General features: G+C 39.7%; 1 protein-coding gene across 2 annotated transcripts in view; it reads left to right on the top strand.

Moving 5' to 3' along the window:
* The window catches only part of PLA2G4A (phospholipase A2 group IVA), a 93,658-nt gene that overhangs the window by 65,603 nt on the left and 5,664 nt on the right, over positions 1–22,391 (top strand). For both annotated transcript variants that reach the window (XM_075096754.1, XM_075096755.1), the window contains exons 10-16: positions 1,092–1,314; positions 3,357–3,471; positions 7,690–7,827; positions 8,145–8,237; positions 13,544–13,615; positions 15,258–15,500; positions 20,755–20,939. In XM_075096754.1, the coding sequence (XP_074952855.1) occupies positions 1,092–1,314; positions 3,357–3,471; positions 7,690–7,827; positions 8,145–8,237; positions 13,544–13,615; positions 15,258–15,500; positions 20,755–20,939 (1,069 nt within the window). The remainder of the gene's footprint in view (positions 1–1,091; positions 1,315–3,356; positions 3,472–7,689; positions 7,828–8,144; positions 8,238–13,543; positions 13,616–15,257; positions 15,501–20,754; positions 20,940–22,391) is intronic.

The raw sequence follows: 22,391 nt of genomic DNA, 5'->3' as shown, positions 1-22,391 counted from the left end.
AGATGCATGCCTAACCTTGGAGCAATGCATTTCCCTCCCTGATCATTTCTGTCATCTTGCTTCAACCTTGTGCCGAATTCTTCATCCTGCAATTTCCTTTCTCTTCTCATATGGAAGCCTGCTGCTGTGCTTGTTCCACCCACAAGCTGATGAGCATGCTAAGCTTTAGAGCCTGTGCAAGGACTAATGAATCAAGGTCTTACATCATGCATGTGACAGGGTTCATCATGCTGTCAGGTAAATTGCCAGGCAGTGATCTCAGGGCCAAGCTTACACAGAGTGTATCTCAGTACTACGCAGAATTATGCCTGCAGTATGTTATGTATACCCGAGACAGCTAATTGAATAAATAATAGTGAAATGAGCATCTGGTAGATTGGGACAACCTGTTTTGAATCTTCAACCATAGTGTTACTTAAGCCAACCAAGTGCAAACCACAGCTGTCTGCATGTGTGTCTAAACTTTGTTTTGAGTAAACATAACTTCAGTTTCCAGAGTTATTCAGTGGCAAAACCAAGATTTGCCTGATAGGCATCTTCTGAATCCTGAGGGTCAATTAAATCTCTGCACAGGTTGCAGTTATGTGCTTCATCTTACTTATGAAAACGACTAGATCCTGGAAAGCATGCCATTACTAATATATGTTGGGAATTTTTGAACAGTAATAATGAACTGGAGAGTGACAGAGAGAGGTACATCTTAGAGTGAAAGAGCTGCATGTGTATACTTATAGGGCCTCCAGTCTGCCAATTTAGGTATGCTGTGACAACTTGATAAACTGTTTTTTTCAGCTTACGATGATTCTGTCCATTGTCCCTTAAAGAGATAAATGAGGAACACTTAATCTTTTACACCATACACATTATGGAAATATATGTTGAGTCTTTGATTGTACGCTTACATTTAGAACAAATTGTTTAGCTTTCTATGCCTGGAGAAAAAGGAAATGACAATTTACTTTATAAATAATGAGTAAATTAATCTGATTTAATCAGTAATTGTATCAAATTATTTATGAGCTTATTGTATGTTTCAGCCATCTGACATTGAACCAGGCTTTGATACTTACAGAGCCTATTTTCCATTGCAGGTACATGTCAACTTTGTATTCACACCCGGACTTTCCAGAAAAAGGACCAAAAGAGATTAACCAAGAATTAATGAACTCTGTGAGTCACAACCCACTTCTGCTGCTCACTCCTCAGAAAGTCAAACGCTACATTGAAGCACTGTGGAATAAGAAAAGCTCAGGCCAGCCTGTCACCTTCACAGATATCTTTGGAATGCTAATAGGTGAAACACTTATTCATGATGTGAGTTCATTTTTTTATGATTATCAAAGTCATGAAACTACTGCATAATAACCACTGTTACTATTTTTTTTAAATTACCTTGGTAACATTTAACAAAGCATGTTTAGCAAAAGGAATATTTAAAGTTATAGCTGAACAGATACTGGGTAAGAAACTTATAAAATGCTTTCCTTGCTCTGGGACAGGGACAGTACTCGTTTCTTTAAGAGCTAGGAAAACGTCATGCAACAGATGCATGTGCAACAGAAATTAACTCAACTGCTGAGTACTTGCAGCAAGCTCTTAACATTGTGTATCATCCATTAAAATTACTGCTCAAGCAATTTCAGCAAAAGAATTACAAAATGTGGTAACCCCTTTAAGCACATTTTGCTATAAGCAGCATTTGCTTAACAAAATACTAATTTCAAGGTGAAAGATTCACAACTTTATTTATTATTACTTGCTTTTCTGAAAAAAGAGACAATAGGAAGGCTTCACTGAAGGCTACATAGAGGGCTACAGCAGCTGTCCTGCTCTACTCTGCGCTGGTGTGGCCTCACCTTGAATGCTGTGTACAGTTTTGGGCGCCACAGTATATTGAGGGTATAAAGCTACCAGAGAGTGTCCAGAGGAGGACCACGAAGCTGGTGAAGGATTTAGAGGAGAAGCCATATGAGGAGCGGCTAAGGACACTTGGTTTGTTCAGCCTGGAGAAGAGGAGGCTGAGGGGAGACCTCATCGTGGTCTACAGCTTCCTCACAAGGGGAGGAGGAGGGGCAGGCGCTGATCTCTTCTCTCTGGTCACCAGTGATAGGACCCGAGGGAATGGCAGGAAGATGTGCCAGGGGTGGTTTAAGCAGGATATTAAGGAAACATTCTTCCCCCAGAGGGTAGTGGAGCACTGGAACAGGCTCCCCAGGGAGGCAGTCATGGCACCAAGCCTGACGCTATTCAAGAAGCACTTGGACAATGCTCTCCGAGATGTGGTGTGAATTTTGGGGTTGTCCTGTGCAGGGACAGGAGTTGGACTTAATGGATCCTTGTGGGTCCCTTCTAACTCAGGACATTCTATGATTGTATGATTGGTACCTTTGTATGTTATTGTTGACAAATCCTAATTGACTGAATCAGGCACACAGACTTCAGATGAGTCGGGTGAGCAGAGTTTGGATTTGATCTTATCGTAAGATTGAAATGTGTAAATAGATTCACAGACTTGTTTTATACACTTGCCCCTTTCATGAGTATACGTTGCCATTAGGTTTTAAATACAGGCAATACAGCTTTTAGTAACTGATATATAGGGTGAGTTTCTTATGATAAAGGGGTGTTAATGATCTGTGGGGTTGATTAGACGTCCCCATTTTCTAAGGAGTTAAACAAAGGCACAGATATTTGGCTTAAATCTGAACCTGACACAATCAGTGAAAAATGAAAATAAGGCTCTTGGTTATTCACAGATAGTACTATTAGTACATCTAATAATAGTACATCTACATAATAAACATCTACATAATAGTACATCTTAGTACTATTATGTCATAATGACTTTCAGTCTTTCTTGACTGCAGACTCCAGAATATTTTCTGGGGGAGATGCAGATCCTTGGTTAGCAAATATAAGCCTCTTAATAGTCCATTTGCTTTTCTTCGTTATCTTTGTTGATCTTTCAGAACCAGCACAGATAGAAAAACATTACGCGATCGTTAGTAGCAGTTTTGCCTAGGAGGTTTTTCCTTGTTTTTGTCTTTTACAGTAGCAGAGGGAAAGGATCTGCCTTGTCCAGCAATGCTGTTTTCTTTTTGGCCACGTTCTTTTGGATTCTATAACACATGCTTATTTCAGCTGCCTGCTGTGTCTTCTCCCACTCCTTCCTTAAGTATTAAAAGTATTCAAACAGATCACTTCCTTTTACAGTTCTTCTGTCCTGTTTTTCTTGGAAATAACTGAGTTTATCCATTTTCCTTCTCTTTGACGATTTCAGAGAAATGAGTAGTCTCCCAAATACCAGCAGGCCTCTATAGGATCTGTTTGGATATAATGTCTTTCTTTTCATGCAGAGAATGAACACCACTTTGAGCAACATGAAAGAGAAAATCGATAATGCACAGTGTGCTCTCCCACTCTTTACCTGTCTCCATGTCAAACCAGATGTCTCAGAGCTGATGTTTGCAGGTATGTTTTCAATCTGTGTATTGAGTAACTTGTGACAAGAAGAGACAAGTGCGTGGCTGAAAAGCCTATTTTTTATTACTTCTGTGAAAATTGTATCCTGCAACTTGGTACATGTTGAAATTACTAGTCTTATGGCAAGGATTAGGAAAGAATTTGCAATGAGATGAAACATTCTTCGGGGCTTAACAAAATTTGCTTTGTTATGAACAGAGTACAGGGACATTTTAATTTTGAAAAGAAGAGGAAGTTGTGATGTCGAAGGATATATCAAATAGGAACATCATAAGTACAATTCTGATAGGTTTTAAAAGGTGATGGGGAAATGGACACATTTGTGTTCAGCACCTTCTAGGAATCTGACAGTAGAGACTGATAACAAGAATTTACTCAGGGATAAGTGATCACATACTTAGGTAGGTGGATACTTATTCAGTTGGTGCAGTATTTGCACCAAGGTTAAAGGGTTGTGGAGAGCAGGCATCAAATGGACATGTTCCTCACAGCATACGGTGGAACTGAGCCTTTTCTTGGCTTTTAAGATGCATCTTTTCCTGTCCATGGAAAGACAGACTGTAGTTTAGGTCAATGGCCTTTTATTTCACTATCATTCTTGGGTTTGGAGACTTATTCTTAGAGCATTTTGTAAATTTTTTTTTCTTTTTACCTGAAAATAAGTCTAACACAGTAACAGCCTCTTTAGGTTTCTGTGAAATGTTAAGTGGTGGCCAATTTTTATTCTCTATATGTTACAAAAGAATTATTTCCTACCAATTGAAAAGAATATTGCTTATCCATGAAGTAGCTAACTACATTGCAGGAGCCAAGACAGAAAGAAAGCTTGTGTTTCTCCAACAGCCGACAGCTGCGTAACATCAGTATATCAAACAAAGGGAAATGTCTTCAGTCATACAAGATTGTTTCTCTCTCTAAGGAGGATGACATTCAAATTGAACAAACATATTAGATATACTCCCTCTTTTTTACTTCTTGCACAATGTAGAGTACTGTGCAAGTACAGAAAGTGCAAAGAACAAAAGGGGCTTTTGCTTTTCTTTATTCCATAGGTTTTAATCCCATCTAAGTGTCCTCAATTGAGAGTGGTTCCAGTTGTGCTAGATGCTGTACAAAGAAAGGGATATGTATGTCTGTGTGGTTTATATATAAGACTGAGAAGGGAAACACCAAGTGGCTTGCCCAAGGTTTATAAGTCAGAGATTGTATCCACATTTCCTAAAAAGATAATTTGGTAAAGTTGCTGTCAAAACTTGTTTGTAATGGAAAATGAGGTTGTAAATTAGATTAAATTTTTAATGGGAGAAATTCTACTTTCCTCCTTAGGAAACTGAAAACTTTTTGTTTGAAAAGAAAAGTATTTTGGTTTTCTATGAGCTTCTGTTTTCTGAGACATTTTATTTGGGTTACTTATTACCATTTTAAAAACAAAATTATCTTTAGTTAATAATGACCTTCTCTAAGCAAGACCAGAAGCACCTGAAGGCTGGTCTAATTCCTCTAGCCTTACCAACTGGTCTAAAACAGGTATTGCCTCTGCCAGTGGATTTTATTTTTGCTTTTTTGAGGCTATCATCTATAGCATTATATAGGTTGCTCGATCTTGATCATTTCTATTGTAAGCTTTTTTTCTCCTTATAGAACTCAACAGCTATTCTTTATATGAAATACATAGTAAGTTTTGAACAGAAATATTTGCACTTTGTTATTTATTAGATGTAGGTGAGATCATTGGTGATGTTTCAAGTTGAAATGCATTAATTATATCAGATAACATTCCTTCCAGGAGCGATGGTGCAAGATTTCATGCAGCTCCTAATAGCTTTAATGCTCCAGGCTCTGCATGTTTTCCCTTCCAATAGCATTTCTGACCCAGGTGGCGCCAGACATACCCAAAACTGCACTAATCATTTTAACTGAACATAATTACAGTGATTTAGTTAAAGACAGGGGTGTGTTTTGTTTTGTTTTATTACAATAGCTTCTTTAATGATAAGACATGACCTTAAGAAACTGATATTACTGATATCCATTGTTAAAGAGGGGAGTGGAAGTTAATGTTTGGCTTTGTATCACATGCTTCCATCCCCTAACAGCCTTGTTCACCAGCTTTGCTGCTGATGCAATGCCAGACCAGTCAAAATTTGGATTTTTGGGTTTTGCTCTTATAGTAAACTTATGTCTGTGAGAGGGTGTTTGTGTGACTCCATACCAGTAAGTGCTACAGAATTCATTTGGGAAGCAGGGCTGTCTTCAAGTATGGATTCATAGCACTCAGATTCCAGGTTCCATCCAGGTTTCAGAGGGATCCTTCAGTCAGTGCTCGGTTAGCCATGTTCATCACACATATACTGGGTTGGGTATGATTCTGATCTGCCTGCATGCAGCAAGGCTGGACTGTAAAGTGACTCTGGTCTCAGTGTGTGAGTACAGTGCATGTATTTATGTGCCCAGTAATGTTGGCAGAATATTACCTCTCTGTCTTCCCTGCTGCGAACAGGAAAAATCTGTTGCATCTTCAGCTGATATGAAGCAGTGTAGAGTTATGATCTAACTTACATCAGGGCCACACACAAAATGCAGTGAACACAGCTGAGTGGTTTGACTTTAGTACATTTTGGATTAAGCCACAGCCAAGGAACTAACCCAGTTTATACCCAGAGGTATAAACACTAATTATTTCTCTTGGTACAGAGGTCTTCTCCCTTGGGACATTCAAGTCCTGCTCATTTAAATGACCATTGTCTCAAGGAGCTTCTGGAATGGCAGAAGCTAATGCTGAAGCCCTTTAATTTTAAAGCAGAAATCATATTTCCCTATGCAGGGTATGTGATTTGAGAAATCTTCTTCAGTGCAAATACAAAAATGAAAGTGGATTATCACAGATTAAATTCATTCTAATTCTGAATTTAGTTTTGCTGTCAACATGGTTCTGAATACATATCTGCCAATTCCTGCTTATATATCTAAAGGGAAATATCATTAAATTCCTGGGTTGGGTCTTCAAAGGAATTTCCTCCTCTTCCAATAAATGTGAAGATTTGTGGGTGGTTTATTTGGAAAATAGGATGTTGTATTTGATTTAGGAGAGATAAGCATTGCCCCACAAAGCCAAACTCAGCAGTCGTGATTAAATCTTTCCTTTTCAGGATGAGTGGTTTAACATTTCAACAGAAACACTGAACATCTCAAGAAGTGGATGACATCCTGTGATTTGTGGGGCTTTTTTGAAGGCGTTTCTTTTGCCTTTCTATTTCAGAATTATTTCTAATTTGTCTACAGAAGCAGTCAAATCAATCACTACTTAAAACATGGAACATTAAATAGATGAATGGATGAAATGCTAAAAATGTAGGGTATTTTTTGTTCCTATTGCTGCCTTTTTGAAATGAATTCTCTGATGTCAGCAACTCCACTGGTATCAATGAAAATATTTCAAAATCAGCTAAAATCCATTTTCAAAAAAAGGCATACATCTTAAAATGTACGTCACTTCTGAAATTTTCTGCTAAGACCAGAAAGTGCATTTGACCATTCTGTTCCATATTTTTATTAAGGCTCTCCAGTCAATAAAATAGCATGTATTTTTATGTTTTGTATTGTTTGGTATTAATAAATTTCTCAGCTGCCTCTCACCTTTCCTTTTCATATTGGATTTCACTAGAAACTTTACGGTTTTGGTGGAATCCAAATGCCTCTCCTATAATCTTTCACAGCTTTTGTGACATTAAATAATTTTGCTGCTGCTTTTGTCACTGCCCTCCAAGTTTTTGTTAGGATCACAGTGAGAGAAAAGAAACTTGGAACTCAAGAGAAAAGAAACTCGGAACTTAGACACACGTTGCATTTCAGGGAATTGTATCAAAGCATGAGATGAAAACCAGATGTCATTTTGTTTTTCTCATTTGTGATTGCTGCTTTTGTACTTCTGTTTTTACAACCTCGTATTTCTTCACCACAGTTTGTTGTGATAAGAGAGAATGAGAATGAGAACTCCTTCTCTGCCAAGATGTTAGACTGTCCATGTGAAATAAAAATGTTGACTTCTGCTCAACCTAAGAGATATTCCTGTTGGTTATTTAGCTTCCCATTTAACTAAAATGTCTTTGCTTGGAGAGAGGTTTCATTCATTTATGTATTTTCATCCTCTGTTTCTATTCAGGTTGAGATTGCTAACTAAGCAAAATTTTGTTTCTTGTTTTGCAGACTGGGTGGAATTCAGTCCGTATGAGATTGGTATGGCAAAGTACGGCACTTTTATGTCACCTGATTTGTTTGGAAGCAAATTTTTTATGGGGACAGTGGTGAAGAAGTATAGTGAAAATCCCTTGCATTTCTTGATGGGTGAGTATGTGACAGAAAGAGACTTTAAAATAAAACTAGTTTCAGTAGTTCATGGACAAGGGCTTTTAAATACAATCACACAGAGTGTGAGACAAGAAGCAGAGTTCTCAATTTGTTGGAAGACGTCCATTTGAATGATTTGACAGACGTAGATTGGCATTCCCTGTTTTTTTGTTTCCAGTATGTACATTTGAGCTTATGACTTAGCATGTTCTAAAATCAGAGGTGTGTTCAGAGAGGGAGCAACTGCTTAAATAGTGCACTATGTTTTATTTATTCTACCAGCCTCCATTTATTGTTTACTTTTTCCCTTCCAGGTGTCTGGGGCAGTGCTTTTTCTATATTATTTAACAGAGTGCTTGGCGTCTCTAATTCTCAAAATAAAGGTCCCACCATGGAAGAAGAACTAGGTAGGTAACATTAGTAAATAATTCTTCTACTATGCAAAACAATTACTAGCAAGATTCAGTGCACTATTACTCTGTGGAAGGATGGCACTCTGCTGGTAGTCATTTTAAGAATGTGGAATTCAAGTAACTTTAATAGCTGAAATTGGTCGATGGTGATGAGGCATGGGAAAGAGGGTTAGTAATTTTCTTTATTTCTCTTTTGTTTCTGATCAGTGTCAGAGGTACTGATAACAACTTCGGGTTGACAACTTCTTGGTACAGGTACTAACTGAACTGAACTTAGGGTACTAAGGGAACTGACCAGGAAGGGTGCCTTCCTGGACTTGCTGCTTACTAACAGAGAGGGCCTTGTGGGTGAAGTGGAGATTGGGGACCGCCTTGGCCACAGTGACCATGAAACAGTCAAGTTTAAAATCTATGGTGATAGGAGGGAAGCTGCTAGCAAGACCTTAACTCTGGACATGAGGAGAGCAGACTTCAGTTGCTCAGGGAACTACTTAGAAAGGTCCCCTGGGAATAAGCTTTTGAAGGTGCTGGGGTCCGTCAGTGCTGGTCGCTTTTTAAGTACCATGTCCTAAAAGCACAGGAGCAGGCAATCCCAAAGTGTAGGAAGTCAAGCAGGTGAGGCAAAAGGCCAGCTCGGCTGACCAGGGATATTCTTCTTGAAATAAGGAGGAAAAACAAACTATATGGCCAGTGGAGGCAAGGTCAGGTGACATGGGAGGACTATAGAGATGCTGTTCACCACTGCAGGGAGGAAATATGTGCAGCCAAAGCTCAATTAAAGTTGAAGCTGGCCAGTACAGTGAAGGACAATAAGAAGGGCTTTTTAAAATACATTAATGGCAAAAGGGAGGCCAGAAATAACATTGGCCTGTTGCTTGAGGAGAATGACCACCTCACAAGAAGGGACATAGATAAGGCAGAGACATTTAATACTTTCTTCGCCTCGATCTTCAACACTGATGGTGGGCTTTGGGGGCCCCAGAGCACTGGGCTAGAGAACCGTGCCTGTGGGAATGATAAACTCCCAGTCAAGCCTGAACTTGTGCAGGACTTGCTGCTCCAGCTGGATCCCTACAAGTTGATGGGGCCTGATGGGATTCATCCAAGGGTACCTAAAAAGCTGGCTGATGTCATAGTGAGACTTCTCTCAATGATTTTTCAATGCTCTTGAGAATCTGGAGAGGTCGCAGTTGACTGGAAGCTGTCAAACGTTGTCCCGTTGTTCAAGAAGGGCGACAGGCATGACTCCAGTAACTGTAGGTCCGTCAGTGTCCCTTGTGTGTCTGGTAAAATTATGGAGAAGATTGTTCTTGGAGTTATTGAAAAACACCAGAAAGACAATGCAGTCATTGGTCCTAGCCAGCACAGGTTCACGAGGGGAAAGTCATGCCTAGCAAATTTGATTTCCTTCCATGGCAAGGTCACCCACCTAGTTGACCAAGGAAAGCCAGTTAATGTGATCTTTCTGGATTTCAGTAAAGCTTTCGATACTGTCTCTCACAGTATCCTCCTGGACAATATGTCCAGCACACAGCTGGATAAACACATAATGCAGTGGGTGAGCAATGGGCTGATGGGTCGGGCTCAAAGGGTCATAGTAAATGGGGTAACATCAGGCTGATGGCCAGTCACTAGCGGGGTTCTGCAGGGATCTGTCTTGGGACTGGTGCTCTTTAATATCTTTGTAAATGACTTGGATGCAGGACTGGAAGGAATACTCATTAAGTTTGATGACACAAAGCTGGGAGGAGCTGTTGACACTCTCGAGGGCAGAGAGGCCCTGCAGAGGGATCTGGACAGGCTGGAGAGCTGGGCAATCACCAGCCATATGAAGTTTAACAAGGGCAAGTGCTGGATTTTACATCTGGGGCTTGGTATTCCTGGCTGTACAGACAGGCTGAGGAACGAGAGGCTGGAGAGCAGCTCTGCGGGAGAGGGACCTGGGGGTTCTGGTCGACGGGAGGTTGAATGTGAGCCAACAGTGTGCCCTGGCAGTCAAGAGAGCCAACCGTGTCCCGGGGTGCATCAAGCCCTGCATTGCAGCCAGTCAAGGGAGGTGATTGTCCCACTCTGCGCTGGTGCAGCCTCACCTTGAGTGCTGTGTGCAGTTTTGGGCACCACAGTACATTAAGGATATGAAGCTACCAGAGAGTGTCCAGAGGAGGACCACGAAGCTGGTGAAGGATTTAGAGGAGAAGCCATATGAGGAGCGGCTAAGGACACTTGGTTTGTTTAGCCTGGAGAAGAGGAGGCTGAGGGGAGACCTCATGGCAGTCTACAGCTTCCTCACAAGGGGAGGAGGAGGGGCAGGCACTGATCTCTTCTCTCTGGTCACCAGTGATAGGACCCGAGGGAATGGCAGGAAGATGTGCCAGGGGAGGTTTAAGCAGGATATTAAGGAAACATTCTTCCCCCAGAGGGTGGTGGAGCACTGGAACAGGCTCCCCAGGGAGGCAGTCATGGCACCAAGCCTGACGCTATTCAAGAAGCACTTGGACAATGCTCTCCGAGATGTGGTGTGAATTTTGGGGTTGTCCTGTGCAGGGACAGGAGTTGGACTTAATGATCCTTGTGGGTCCCTTCTAACTCAGGACATTCTATGATTCTGTGATTCTAAACTGAAAGTCACCTGCATATATCCAAGTATTTTCATGAAGTTAAAAGAATCCAACTCCCTTTTTTATGTTGTTATGCTAGTTTCTGGAGATCAGAAGCTGACAAATACTTGCTGGTTACTTGTGTAATCTATTGACACTGGACTGTTTTATTCAAGGGATTAGTAAAGTAAAACCGGGTGTATCATCTCTGGATTGTTAGATTGTTCCATTCTGACCATAGGTCACCTGTTGGTATCTGATCCTTTGCTTACTAACTTAATTATTTCAGTTTCATTCCTAATCCACAAATAATGTAATGACTCTAAGGAAAGAGTTGTAGCTTGGTTTGAAGAGACTTTATTGTGTTTTATTCAAGAATGCAGTTGATAACAAAAGGGGGGGGGTTACACTTTTTTTTCCTTTTCAGAAGACAGCATTACAGGGAAAATATAACCAATAAATAAATTGTGCTAGACAGCCAGATATTTCTGAAGAGTGTGAAGAGAAAATGCAGATCGATTTGATTTAAAAAACAAACAAAAAAAGCCCCAAGCCCCTTTGCTGTCTGTCTCCTAATAGATGGTATGCAGCTGTTTGATAATGTGCTTAATTGTGGAGGAAAATGAGACATGTGCCTCCAGGTTCATATTTCTGATACACCTCATGAGTATTAATGCCTAGTAGTGGAGGAGCTCTTCCAGTAGATTTGATAGTGGAAAAGACTGTTACAGCTTTTTAAGATGTTTAGAGACAGAATGTTATGACTCATCCGTGGCTCATTTCACCTATAATTTAAAAAGTAGGATCTGAAGTGGGATTAGATGTGAAAATACTAATGTGACTTGAATCACAACCTATTACCGTAGCAGTAGATGTCCCAGTGAAACCTTGGTACCACCAAAGTGAATGGCAAAATGCCAGTAGACATCAGGAGAGGCAGTGTTACACACAGCATGTATAAATCACACCTAGAAGTAGTAAATAATAAATTTGGCATGCGGTTGCTTTAAAGAGATGTTTTGATGTCCAGAAATTGCATTTATTGTTTTTGTTAGCTTCCTTTTTCAGTCAACTACTTCTTATTTTGACCGGTCTCCTATGTCATCGCTCAAGAATTCGTACATGTTTGTCTTTGGTGTGTTTGATCATTGATGGTGTTTGGTATATTGAAGACCCATTGAGTATTAAAAAGAAAAAGTATTTAAGGAAAAATACATGATGACTAAGCTCTTCTGTTTCTGTGGGGATTTTTACAGTGTTGTAAGTCTAAGAGGGCATAATCCTCTTTACAAAAAAAGCAACAGTGGTGCTCATTTGTATCCAGCATTCTTTACCAAGGGTGATAAAGCTGTGATATTTTACACTTGACATTACAGTGACTCTTTCTTTAATAATCTCTTTCAGCCAGATGTGCTTATAGGAATTACATAGACTTAAGCAAAAAGTGCAAAGTGTAATTGACATTGTTTTAATACTGCATTTGGTAGGAATTACAGCACTGCTGGAAATTAGAGCCCGAAGCACAGGTGTGCCACCGGGGACCAACATCTACATTATCCTTCTGTGAGAAAAAGTAGATATTATTTTCCTTTTTTAATGGAAAAAGCAATTAGTTGATAACATATGTTCAAGCTCATTAGGAAACAACCCTCATTCAGTTTATTTTAGCTGGCTTCAAATTTCAGTCAGAGATGATTCCTAGCATACATTCTACTAGGGAATAAAGGGCTTTAATTTTCAAAAGTTCTCATGGATACAGTTGCATCACTGGGCTTCAGTCCCTGTCTCCAGTCTCTGTAGGATATAAGCTTCCAAGATGAGACTGCTCGTAAAACATTGCAGATTTACTGTACTTCAAGAAGGGCTTCCCTCTATAGTTAGTGAAAACAATATTTTCAGCCTAAAATCTATTTTTACATGAATTCCCCTTCACTACAAACCTTACCTGAGGAGTGGAATAGGTTGCTTTTTCAGTACTCATTTTGACTTTGAAATAATTGCTTGAGATAGTAATGAACAGTTAACAATGATTTTGTGATTGTTTTGGAAACAAATCTGTTAACCCTAAAAAAAGGCAGATTTTTGCCAGGGAAGTTCACTTATTTCTGTTTTTATTTCTCTCACTTAATGTTATGAGATGAAAACCATTGGCTTTTCTACCCATGTAACTGTGTTGGCCTTTATGTTTTAACACTAGTTATTATTCATAACGATCTTGGCTTTTGAGTTTTCCCCCACTATTTTTAAGGGTAACCATACATACAGGTATGAATGAGGTTAAGCATTCCTCCCTTTTTAAAAAATTAGCAGGTAATTAACAGAAATTATCGTCATCTTCCTAGTTCACTAAGAGTTACTGAGAGGACAGAAGCTCTACATCTAAATTTTAATCAAGGTGAAAGAAATGCATCAGATATGTAGTGCAGAGGTGAGTGGTAGGTACTACTTTAGGATTACATTTTGTTTTCTCAGCCCTTTGGCTAATCTCTTTAGTGCAGGAGCTTTACAAAAATTGCAGGCTAAAGCCAGTATATTCTGTTCAGATTCTGACCGTAGAGATCTCCACAGCAGATTGAATATCTTAGCTGTATTTTCTATTAAGATGACTGTGATAGTTTTATGACTCAAATTGTTTTCAAATCCTTAGCTGTTCTGATAATTAAACCCTAGCAGTTTAAAATAATTTTACATTTCTTTCAACAGAAAATATTAGGCTGAAGCACCTTGTAAGCAATGACAGTTCAGACAGTGAAGATGAATCACAGCATCCAAAAGGTAAGGAAATCCTCACATTTTATTTCATAGTTTACTGTTTTCATCAGCTTTCATGTAGCATGGTCAAGTTCATGGATGTTGGTAGCTGGCCATGGATGTTTTTCCTTAGTCTTACCAATAGTCTTTTCTAACTGAGAGCTCTGCTCTCATTTATACCAATGATAAAACTTACTTGCCTACCCTCGGATCTTAAGGGAGACAGTGGCTCAGCAGAATAGAGAAATGTTGAGCAAGACACCTCAGGAGGGCCTTTGGCTTGACTTCATGCCTCCTGCTCAAGCTGGTGATCAAATTATTCTCTGGCACATCTTCAATTTTGGCATCAGCTCAGCGGGGCTTCACAGAGGTCTGTGAATTTCACATACACCCCAAAATAAGATTTCCTAGCCAGGAACCCCCAGAAGGCTATTGCCAGCAAGCTACTGAGCTCAGAACCATGTTCGAATTATTATCAGCCCAGAATACTAGTGCTATCCATCATTTTCAAGGGTTCCTTGATCAAATATTAGTTTGTGTTTCCAGCATTCATAGATCTATTCTAGCACCTTTACAATTTATATCAGATACAGGAAATTCCTAGTGCTTGGTACAGTGTTTTAAAAAATGCCTAAGTCCAGTTTCCCAGAAGAGGCACAGCCACAAGGAAAACACGGGGCAGTGGGAAGAAAAGACCATATTGAAAATTATCTTTAGGTACCTAACCATGTGGGTTGGATGAGTGGGCAGGGAGGTAGATAGAGAACTGGCTCAACAACAGAACTCAGAGGGTCATGATCAATGGAGCAGAGTCTGGTTGGAGGTCTGTCACTAGTGGTGTTCCCCAGGGGTCTGTGCTGGGTCCAGTCCTGTTCAACATATTCATCAATGACCTGGATGAAGGGACAGAGTGTACCCTCAGCAAGTTCGCTGATGACACCAAGCTGCGAGGAGGGGCTGATACAGCAGAAGGCTGTGCTGCCATCCAGCAAGACCTGGACAGGCTGGAGAGCTGGGCCAACGGGAACGTTATGGGGAAAGGCTGAGAGACTTGGGTTTGTTCATTCTGGAGAAGAGAAGACTGAGGGGGGATTTCATAAATACCTATAAATATCTAAAGGGTGGGTGTCAGGACGACGGGACTAGGCTCTTTTCAGTAGTGCCCAATGACAGGACAAGGGGCAATGGGCACAAGTTGGAACACAGGAAGTTCCACCACAATATGAGAAAAAACTTCTTTCCTGTGAGGGTGACAGAGCAGTGGAACAGGCTGCTAGAGAGGTGGTTGTAACTTGAAACTCAGGTCTGTTCCTGGAGTCCAGGAGTTTGCAGTTTGGATGCTGGCACCGATAAAGCTGTATCTTTGTTGCCTTTGCTGTCCAGACTAGTTAAGTCCAGCTCAGGTCATTTAACACATTCCCAGTCTATTTTCCTGATGGACACATCCATACTACTATACTGCAGATGAAGTTTCACTGGCCTGTGAAGGTAAGAGGATGGTTTTTCTCCATTCCTCTGAACACTCAGTCCCTGGCTCCTTGAAATAAGGCTATGACCCATTCCTTTTATTTTAATAGGTTCTTTATTTTAGGAGACCCAGAAATCTTGGTTTTATACTTTATGTGTTAAGTGTCTCACAATTGGTTGTTTTCATTTTCCTCTACAGGCACTGAAAATGTTGAGGCAAATCAAGAATATCAGAACAACAGCCAAGAAAGCTGGGTGCAGCGAATGCTGATGGCTTTGGTGGGTGATAGTGCCCTTTTCAACACCAGGGAAGGGCGTGCTGGGAAAGTGCACAACTTCATGCTGGGATTGAACCTCAACAGCTGTTACCCGCTCTCTCCTCTGGCAGACCTTCTTACTCAGGAGTCTGTGGAGGAAGATGAACTAGATGCAGCCGTTGCAGGTTAGTTTGCAGAAAGCCTAAGTTGCTGCATGTTCATTAGTAAAACCAGAACCGGGAAGTTCTCAGTGTGGTAACATCTAACTATGAGACTTACAACAGCAGGTACCTGAAGGCAGGAAAACACTTCTGTAGCAGCAGTTGTGAATATTGATCAGCAGCAGAGGTTATGAGGTGACTGGATGTCACAGAGGGCACCGCATAGTGACTTCTGACTGCTGCGTACCTCCCATGTCCCCTGGCAGAGTGTGCAGAACAGTCAGTACCTTTTGGAGGGGAAGTGGCTCTTTGTTTTGAAGGAATTGCTGGCAGAGGTGACCAGGTTGCTTTTATGTATGGTGCCCTTCATTAAGGCCACTTTCTCACTGGGCTTGGATTTCTCCAAAGGGTATTCTGTGTTGTTCCTTTTCTCTTATTGGTGCTAAGCCTTCTGGTGGAAATAAAGCCTTTCCTTGTCCTCCTACAGGGCTTCCCTGTTGCAAAAATTTTGTAGCTCTTCTGCTGTCTTTGTCTTCCTCTGAAAAATCTGTGGAGACAACACACTTCTTCATGTGTAGATCCTTGCTTTGCTGACACTATGTTGTTCCCAGTGCAACTGATCTGTCAGTTGCATTCACATTTCACATGTGACTGATGAGTAGATGCATGCACATTTCATGTTGGCATAAGCAGGAAGCAGAAATGTGGATGGAAAATAAGAATTTCAGAAAAAAGTTAATTTGCAAAAGACTTTCAGTGTCTTCCCCCACTCTGTGAAGTATATGGTGTCTGGGACAGTAGCTGCAGAGAGTTAGGAATCATGTTCCAATGATTCTTAGTATTAGTATTCTTAGTATTCTTAGTATTCTTAGCCAATGAATTTCTTAGTATTCTTACGCTGGTGCTTTTTTTTAACTTCCTCCGTAGGCAACAGAGCACTGAGTTAAGGATGTGAGTTTCCTTATAGAAAAGTTAGGTCAGAGTGAAGATGCATACTTGGTGGAACCTCTATATACAGTTTCTGTGACAAAAACTGTAGTGCTTCTGGATTATTGTGGGTTATTACTGACATGTATCAAGCGGAAGAACTACAGGTCTCTGAATATGGTGTTCCTCCCATGTTCTTGTGTAGCGGCACAGCATTGCCAGCCATCCCTCCTAACAGCAGTAGTCATTTCAGCCCTTATTTTCTATTCAGAGGAAACAGATTGTCCTAGCTGCTCATTATGCAATATAAATACCAGATGTCGTTTAAAAGCTTAAGTAGCTGATGCGTTCTAATGTGTATTTTTTAATGTAACAAATCCCTTTGAGTGGTTGTAGCGTAATTCCCATCTGTACTCCACTTTCTAAATATTTTTATCATCTCAGAGGTGTTTACAACTGGGTAATCTTAATATTTATAGTAGTTGTAAAAGAGGCAGGAAAGTGGGTAGTAAATTTGTTGTTGGAAAAAATGATACTTGATGAGAATTTTGCATAATTAAGAAGTGGATAATCTTCAGAATCAATTATCAACTTCCTGGGGTTTAATTTCAATTGAAATTAAATGCTGGTTTGACAGAATGAGCCTGCACCTCTGAGACAGTTACTTTTGAGTGCCAGAAATTTCTTCGGGTAAAATGTCTGGGAAAAGTTTGAAATAACTGTGATTTTTTTAGTCTTAGATGAAGCCCACACTCATAAACTGAACTAATGACCCAAATCTAACAACTGTATGAGTAGTTGCAATATTATGGTCAAGAATAGTTAAAAAACCCTTGAAATTTCAGTAGTTAATATAAAATGTAATAATTTGGTAGTGTGATTAAGTGTATCCAGATTTTAATGCTGTGAATTTTGCTAATATATGTAAGAGCCTAAGAACTCAGAGGAGTAGATAGAAAGGAAACTTTGGTGTAAATTTCAAATATTATGTATTAGCAAGGCTCTGGAAGCATTTAAGCTTTTCATATTTATTTCTACCATTAGCAGTTTACCTATCAGCTTGAGTAGAGAGAGAAGTCTGAATTGCTTTTTCTTTATTGCCAGCCACTCCGAAGGAGAAACAAATAAATCAAAAAGGATATAAATAATACTTTACACCTCCAGTTATCTCAGACCTTCTGTAGACCCACTGAGTTGCACTGCAGAGGATGAACTGTCACAGACCTAAGCCAATCTTAACAGTCATTACTGAGGATTGAATTTAGGTTCTGCAGTGCCTACAGCAGAGATCCCAGCTACTTGATCTGAAAATGAAATTATTGGCTTTGCTTTGCTATGGATTCTGTTTATGCTGAGCATTTTCTTAATTGATCTCAAATACGCTTTAAAACTTTACACCCCTTGAATGATTTCATTGTGAACTCAGAGTTGTTCTGCTTCTGTGCCTTGATATTACAACACACAAAAATCACTTGAGAAAATGCCAAGTGAATAACAATAGGGAAAAAATAACTCATCATCTCTGCTTCCTTATTTCAATAGTTATGGAAACTGTGTTATAGTAAACTCACGTCAGTAGCAAATACCCTTTTCATCTCCCAGAATTCCATTGAAGCTGCCATCTGTGACAAAGTTTGGTCTCTAGAACATGCTCTCTTTTTTATTTCCAAACAATTCTTAATATCCATTTGTGTATCCGCTTACTGCAAATCAGATAGGCATGCTGTGCTGGTTTAACACAGAGCTATACTGTAAAACATCTTGTGCTTCTCCCAGCTGGGAGTGGGGAGCTGGGACTGAAAGCTTCTCATAATATGGATGCATCTTTCATAAAAGCAGTCCGCATGGGCTGAAAATTAATGTCCCAGGCTCTCAGAGCATAAATACTCCATTCAGTCCATACTGTTTGAAGAATAATGATGGATTGACTTACCAGGGGTGCATATATAGAACGATTGTCCTGGATTCTTGTGTTGTAAAGTATAAAAAGTAAAAAGGTTTCTTATCCAGCCCTTCAGAATAACTACAGCACAGGTTATAGAGTAGGTGGCACTTCTTTCAGCATCAGGGATATTTACTGTACATTATACCTCTCCCAGGAACAATTGCAGTCTCACCTGCAGTGTCCTGAGCCACAGTTCAGTCTGCCTGCTTGCCTTGTCTCACTGGGGTATTGTGTGCTGCTTCTGGCCTCTGGCTCCAGATCCTGTGTAAATCAAATCAAATTGCACGCTGAGTCTGCCTTTAAAGACATGTTGTTAAAATAACACTGGATTATCTTCATTGCTTTTTGCTTTTTGACCCCATAACACGGACACAAGTTGCATTTTGGAACTTTTCTTCTCAGTTCAAAGATTAGAAATGTGTTTCTAAAATGAATTATAATAAAAGAAAAACCTTGAAGTTTAATTTCTCCTGTAATCACAGAAGACCATGACAAATAAAAACCATCTATGTGGTCATTATAAATTTATTGATGGCATTATGATGTTTTATCGCGTAAAGTATCGTTAATCTATTATGAAAAATTTGATGCCAGAGTCATGAAGGCTGTAAGCAGTAGGAACCATCTTGTTCTTCAGTGCCTTTTGGGTAGGACATTTGTGTATGTAGTAACATTCCTGTCGCAAACATTATTATAGGTGGTGCTAGTCTTGTTTAAAGGAACACTGTTGACTTTCAGATTCAAATTTTGTAAAAAAAGATAATACAAAACTTGAACAAAAAATGTTTCTGCAATTTTTAAAAATTCTGTTGAGAACAAGGGTTAAATTATGTTTGAAATATTGTCTTTAAAAAAGGAAGGGGAAAACAAAACTGGTTTACTTATGCTAAAAGGATCTGTAGTAAGTGTATTTTTTACCAGTATTTTTTTAGTTACGATGAATTTGATAAACAGTAATTTCTTTTTATCGATGCATGCTAATTCATGGTTATGAAATGTGTCTGGTTCTAAAATAGGTCTATAAACACACTTGGCCGTTTAGCACAATAGGCAATGATTTGAAAGTGTTTTCTCCCTTACAAATCAAGGCAAATATTAGGAAAGTGGTACCTAATTTCTTAGCAAGGTGTCCTAAAATATTAATATTAATAATGATAATAATAATAATAATAATAGAAATAAAAAGAATACTGTTCTGAGATTTTATTGCTGCTCATAGCAATAATTTTTTCTCATGAAGCCTGAAATGATAGGAATGCGAGTTTGAATTATTTCTGATGGATTTTCTTCACATTAACATATCTTTTTTTCAGATTACTTCCATCACCAAGAAGTGGGTGCTAGGAAGTTTAAGAAATAATTATATTATTCTGTTCAGCATTCCTTATATTACACTGCCCTCTACAGATATGAGCATTAGTTTTTAGTCAAAAGGCAAGAACAAGCACTGGAAATATTTTCAAGATTTAGAGCAAGAAAAGACTGTCAGGACAAAAGTTTTAAGTACTGCAGGGATCATTTAGTAGTATCCAGAGACTTGGGTGAGTACAAAGGCACACAGGAAAAGTTGCTTGTTCTTTCCTGAGCTGCTCCCAGGGCATATTGGGGCTAAAAGGGAAACATGATCTTCTTCAGCCCTCAGTTTGGTCATTAGAGATCTTAGGAAATTATTTTATACTATACCATGACAGTAGCAGCAGTAAGTGGCTTACGTGTAATTCTGCCCAATGCTTAAGTTTCAGATATGGATTACTGTTTCTTTTGTTCCTAGTATAGTAGTGAGTATAAGGTCATGAGATTTGATGTAGGTTGAAAAACAAGTCATTTGACTTGGTAGTCCTAATCTTAATGGACAGGAACAGACATAGACAAGCATCAGTCAAGAGCCACACCAAGGCCATTAGGCAAATTTCAGTTATTTGGGAAAGAGGAGCTGGGAAGGATAGGGGGTCTGGGAGGGAATCTTAGGGAAGAGGTTTGGGCAGGGGTTGTAGGACACTGAGGGGATGTATGTTAGGAATCTGTCCCTTAATGTCCCATAAACACTTTCCTTTGTGTATGGGTTGTTAGGGATGAAGGGGTAAAGCTGGGAAGAGTAGGGTCAAATCTGGGCGTTTGTGCCCTTCGGTTTTGCCTTGAGCTGCCCCTGCTTCTGCCTTGGGACGTGGTGTTTGTGTACTTGACCTCCTGAGGTCCCCTCCAGCTCTGATTATTTCCCCTCATTCATCAGCTGTTAAAATGAGAGTTAAGGTTACACATGAGTTCATGGTATGGTTAGCTGGGATACTGTACATTTTGAATACTGTGGAATGTTCAGTACTTGGGGAAATGCTTGAAAGCCCATCACAATTTCAGTTCTTAACTTGTGTGTTCCTGGTTTGTTTTGTTTTCATTTGTTCTGTGCAGATCCTGATGAGTTTGAGAGGATATATGAGCCACTAGATGTGAAGAGCAAAAAGATTCATATAGTGGACAGTGGGCTTACCTTTAACTTACCATACCCACTTATCTTAAGACCTCAAAGAGGTGTTGATCTCATCATCTCTTTTGATTTTTCAGCAAGGCCAAGTGATTCCAGTCCTCCTTTCAAAGTAAGTAAGATAAGCTGTTCCTTTCTTTGTGTTCATAAATTTAAGTTGACTCAGTTGCATTCTTCCAGTCGGGTTGGTTGCACATTTCATGGTTCCAGAAGGCCTTAGTGGTGTTGTATCGACAGCATTGGAGCAATTTGTTTCCACATTAAGGCAGAATATTGCATTCTGCCTCAGTTCCTGTTTACATGAGTCACGTAGGACAACTGACACAAAGAAGGCTAATATAATTTGTTTGAAGAGGTAGCTCTGTTTTTTTTATGGAAGTTTTGCCTTCACACTGAATTGCAGAATTTTATTTTATGTAGTATTAAACAATTAAATAAGTCACTTACCATTGTGCTAGTGCTCTAGCTCTGTACAGCGGTTCCCCTCTGTGGTGCTGTGATGTAAATGGATGTTTTTCTGTCATCATCTTGCAGAAATATGTCTCAGTCACTCTGGTATTGCTAAATATATAACGTTTTGGAAGCGGGGCTAACTGTTCATTTACATCTCACTAGGATCTCTCATCATCCCAGTACACATCTCACATCATCCCAGTACTTGTGTAAGTAGGATTCCTAAATCCATTCAGGCAAGAGCAAAGCAACCACAGAAAAATCCAGCACACGTGGAAAGCACAGCTGTCATTCTGGACGACCTGTACAATCTGTGCATCCAGGCAGCTCCAACTGATCACAAAAATTTAATGATGCTCATTTTGGTAGCTAACACAGAAACAGCAGCGCTTACGAGACCATTGTGAGGTACTCAAAAAAGAGGCAATATTTGTTTGAAACCCATGTGGATTTTAAAACATAATTTTTAAGGAAACCAAGAAAACTTGCCTGTTTGAGAATCAGTTGGCATTCTTTGTTGCTTTACAGAGAAATTTCAATTAGAACAAACAGTATTTTTTTTCCTTCCTCATGCTATCAGAGACAAAAACCCCCCAAAAAATTAGAAAATAAAAGCAGTAGCAAAATGAACTCTAGATCAGTGTTGTCAAATGCAGAAAACCCCAAGCTTCAGGAGAACAAAAAGGAGTAATTTCTGTGATCTCTGGGTCTCTTGGGGACTACCTAGAAGAGTAGAGCACTGAGAAGGCTCGTACTAGTGCTGAGATCCTTCATTTTTCCTTAATTGACTGAATCCCACCCACAGTCTGTTTCTTCCTTTGATTTTCTATTTGTTTAACAATTAGAATTCTTTTGTCATGACTGCGTATTTTCCTTGTCAGCTAAACTTGCTGATGCAGCATTGCCATCTCCTCTGAAACATCTTTTTCCTCCAGCTATGTTGTGTTCTGCACATGGAGTCTGTGCAAAAGGCTGTGTATAGCCATCTCTGTTACTCTCAGCCTAGGCACTGTGCTTTCTGTCTTCGTCAGCTGCAATTTTCTATGCCATTTGGGGAACATAATATAACATGGAGAGATTGATTGGAAGTCAAGTGGTATCCTGAAGGTTT

This window comes from Phalacrocorax aristotelis, chromosome 6, assembly GCF_949628215.1.
Source record: "Phalacrocorax aristotelis chromosome 6, bGulAri2.1, whole genome shotgun sequence".
In the NCBI taxonomy this organism is placed as follows: domain Eukaryota; kingdom Metazoa; phylum Chordata; class Aves; order Suliformes; family Phalacrocoracidae; genus Phalacrocorax; species Phalacrocorax aristotelis.
The sequence above is the reverse complement of the archived record's forward strand: the minus strand, read 5'-3'. Positions and strand labels throughout refer to the sequence as shown.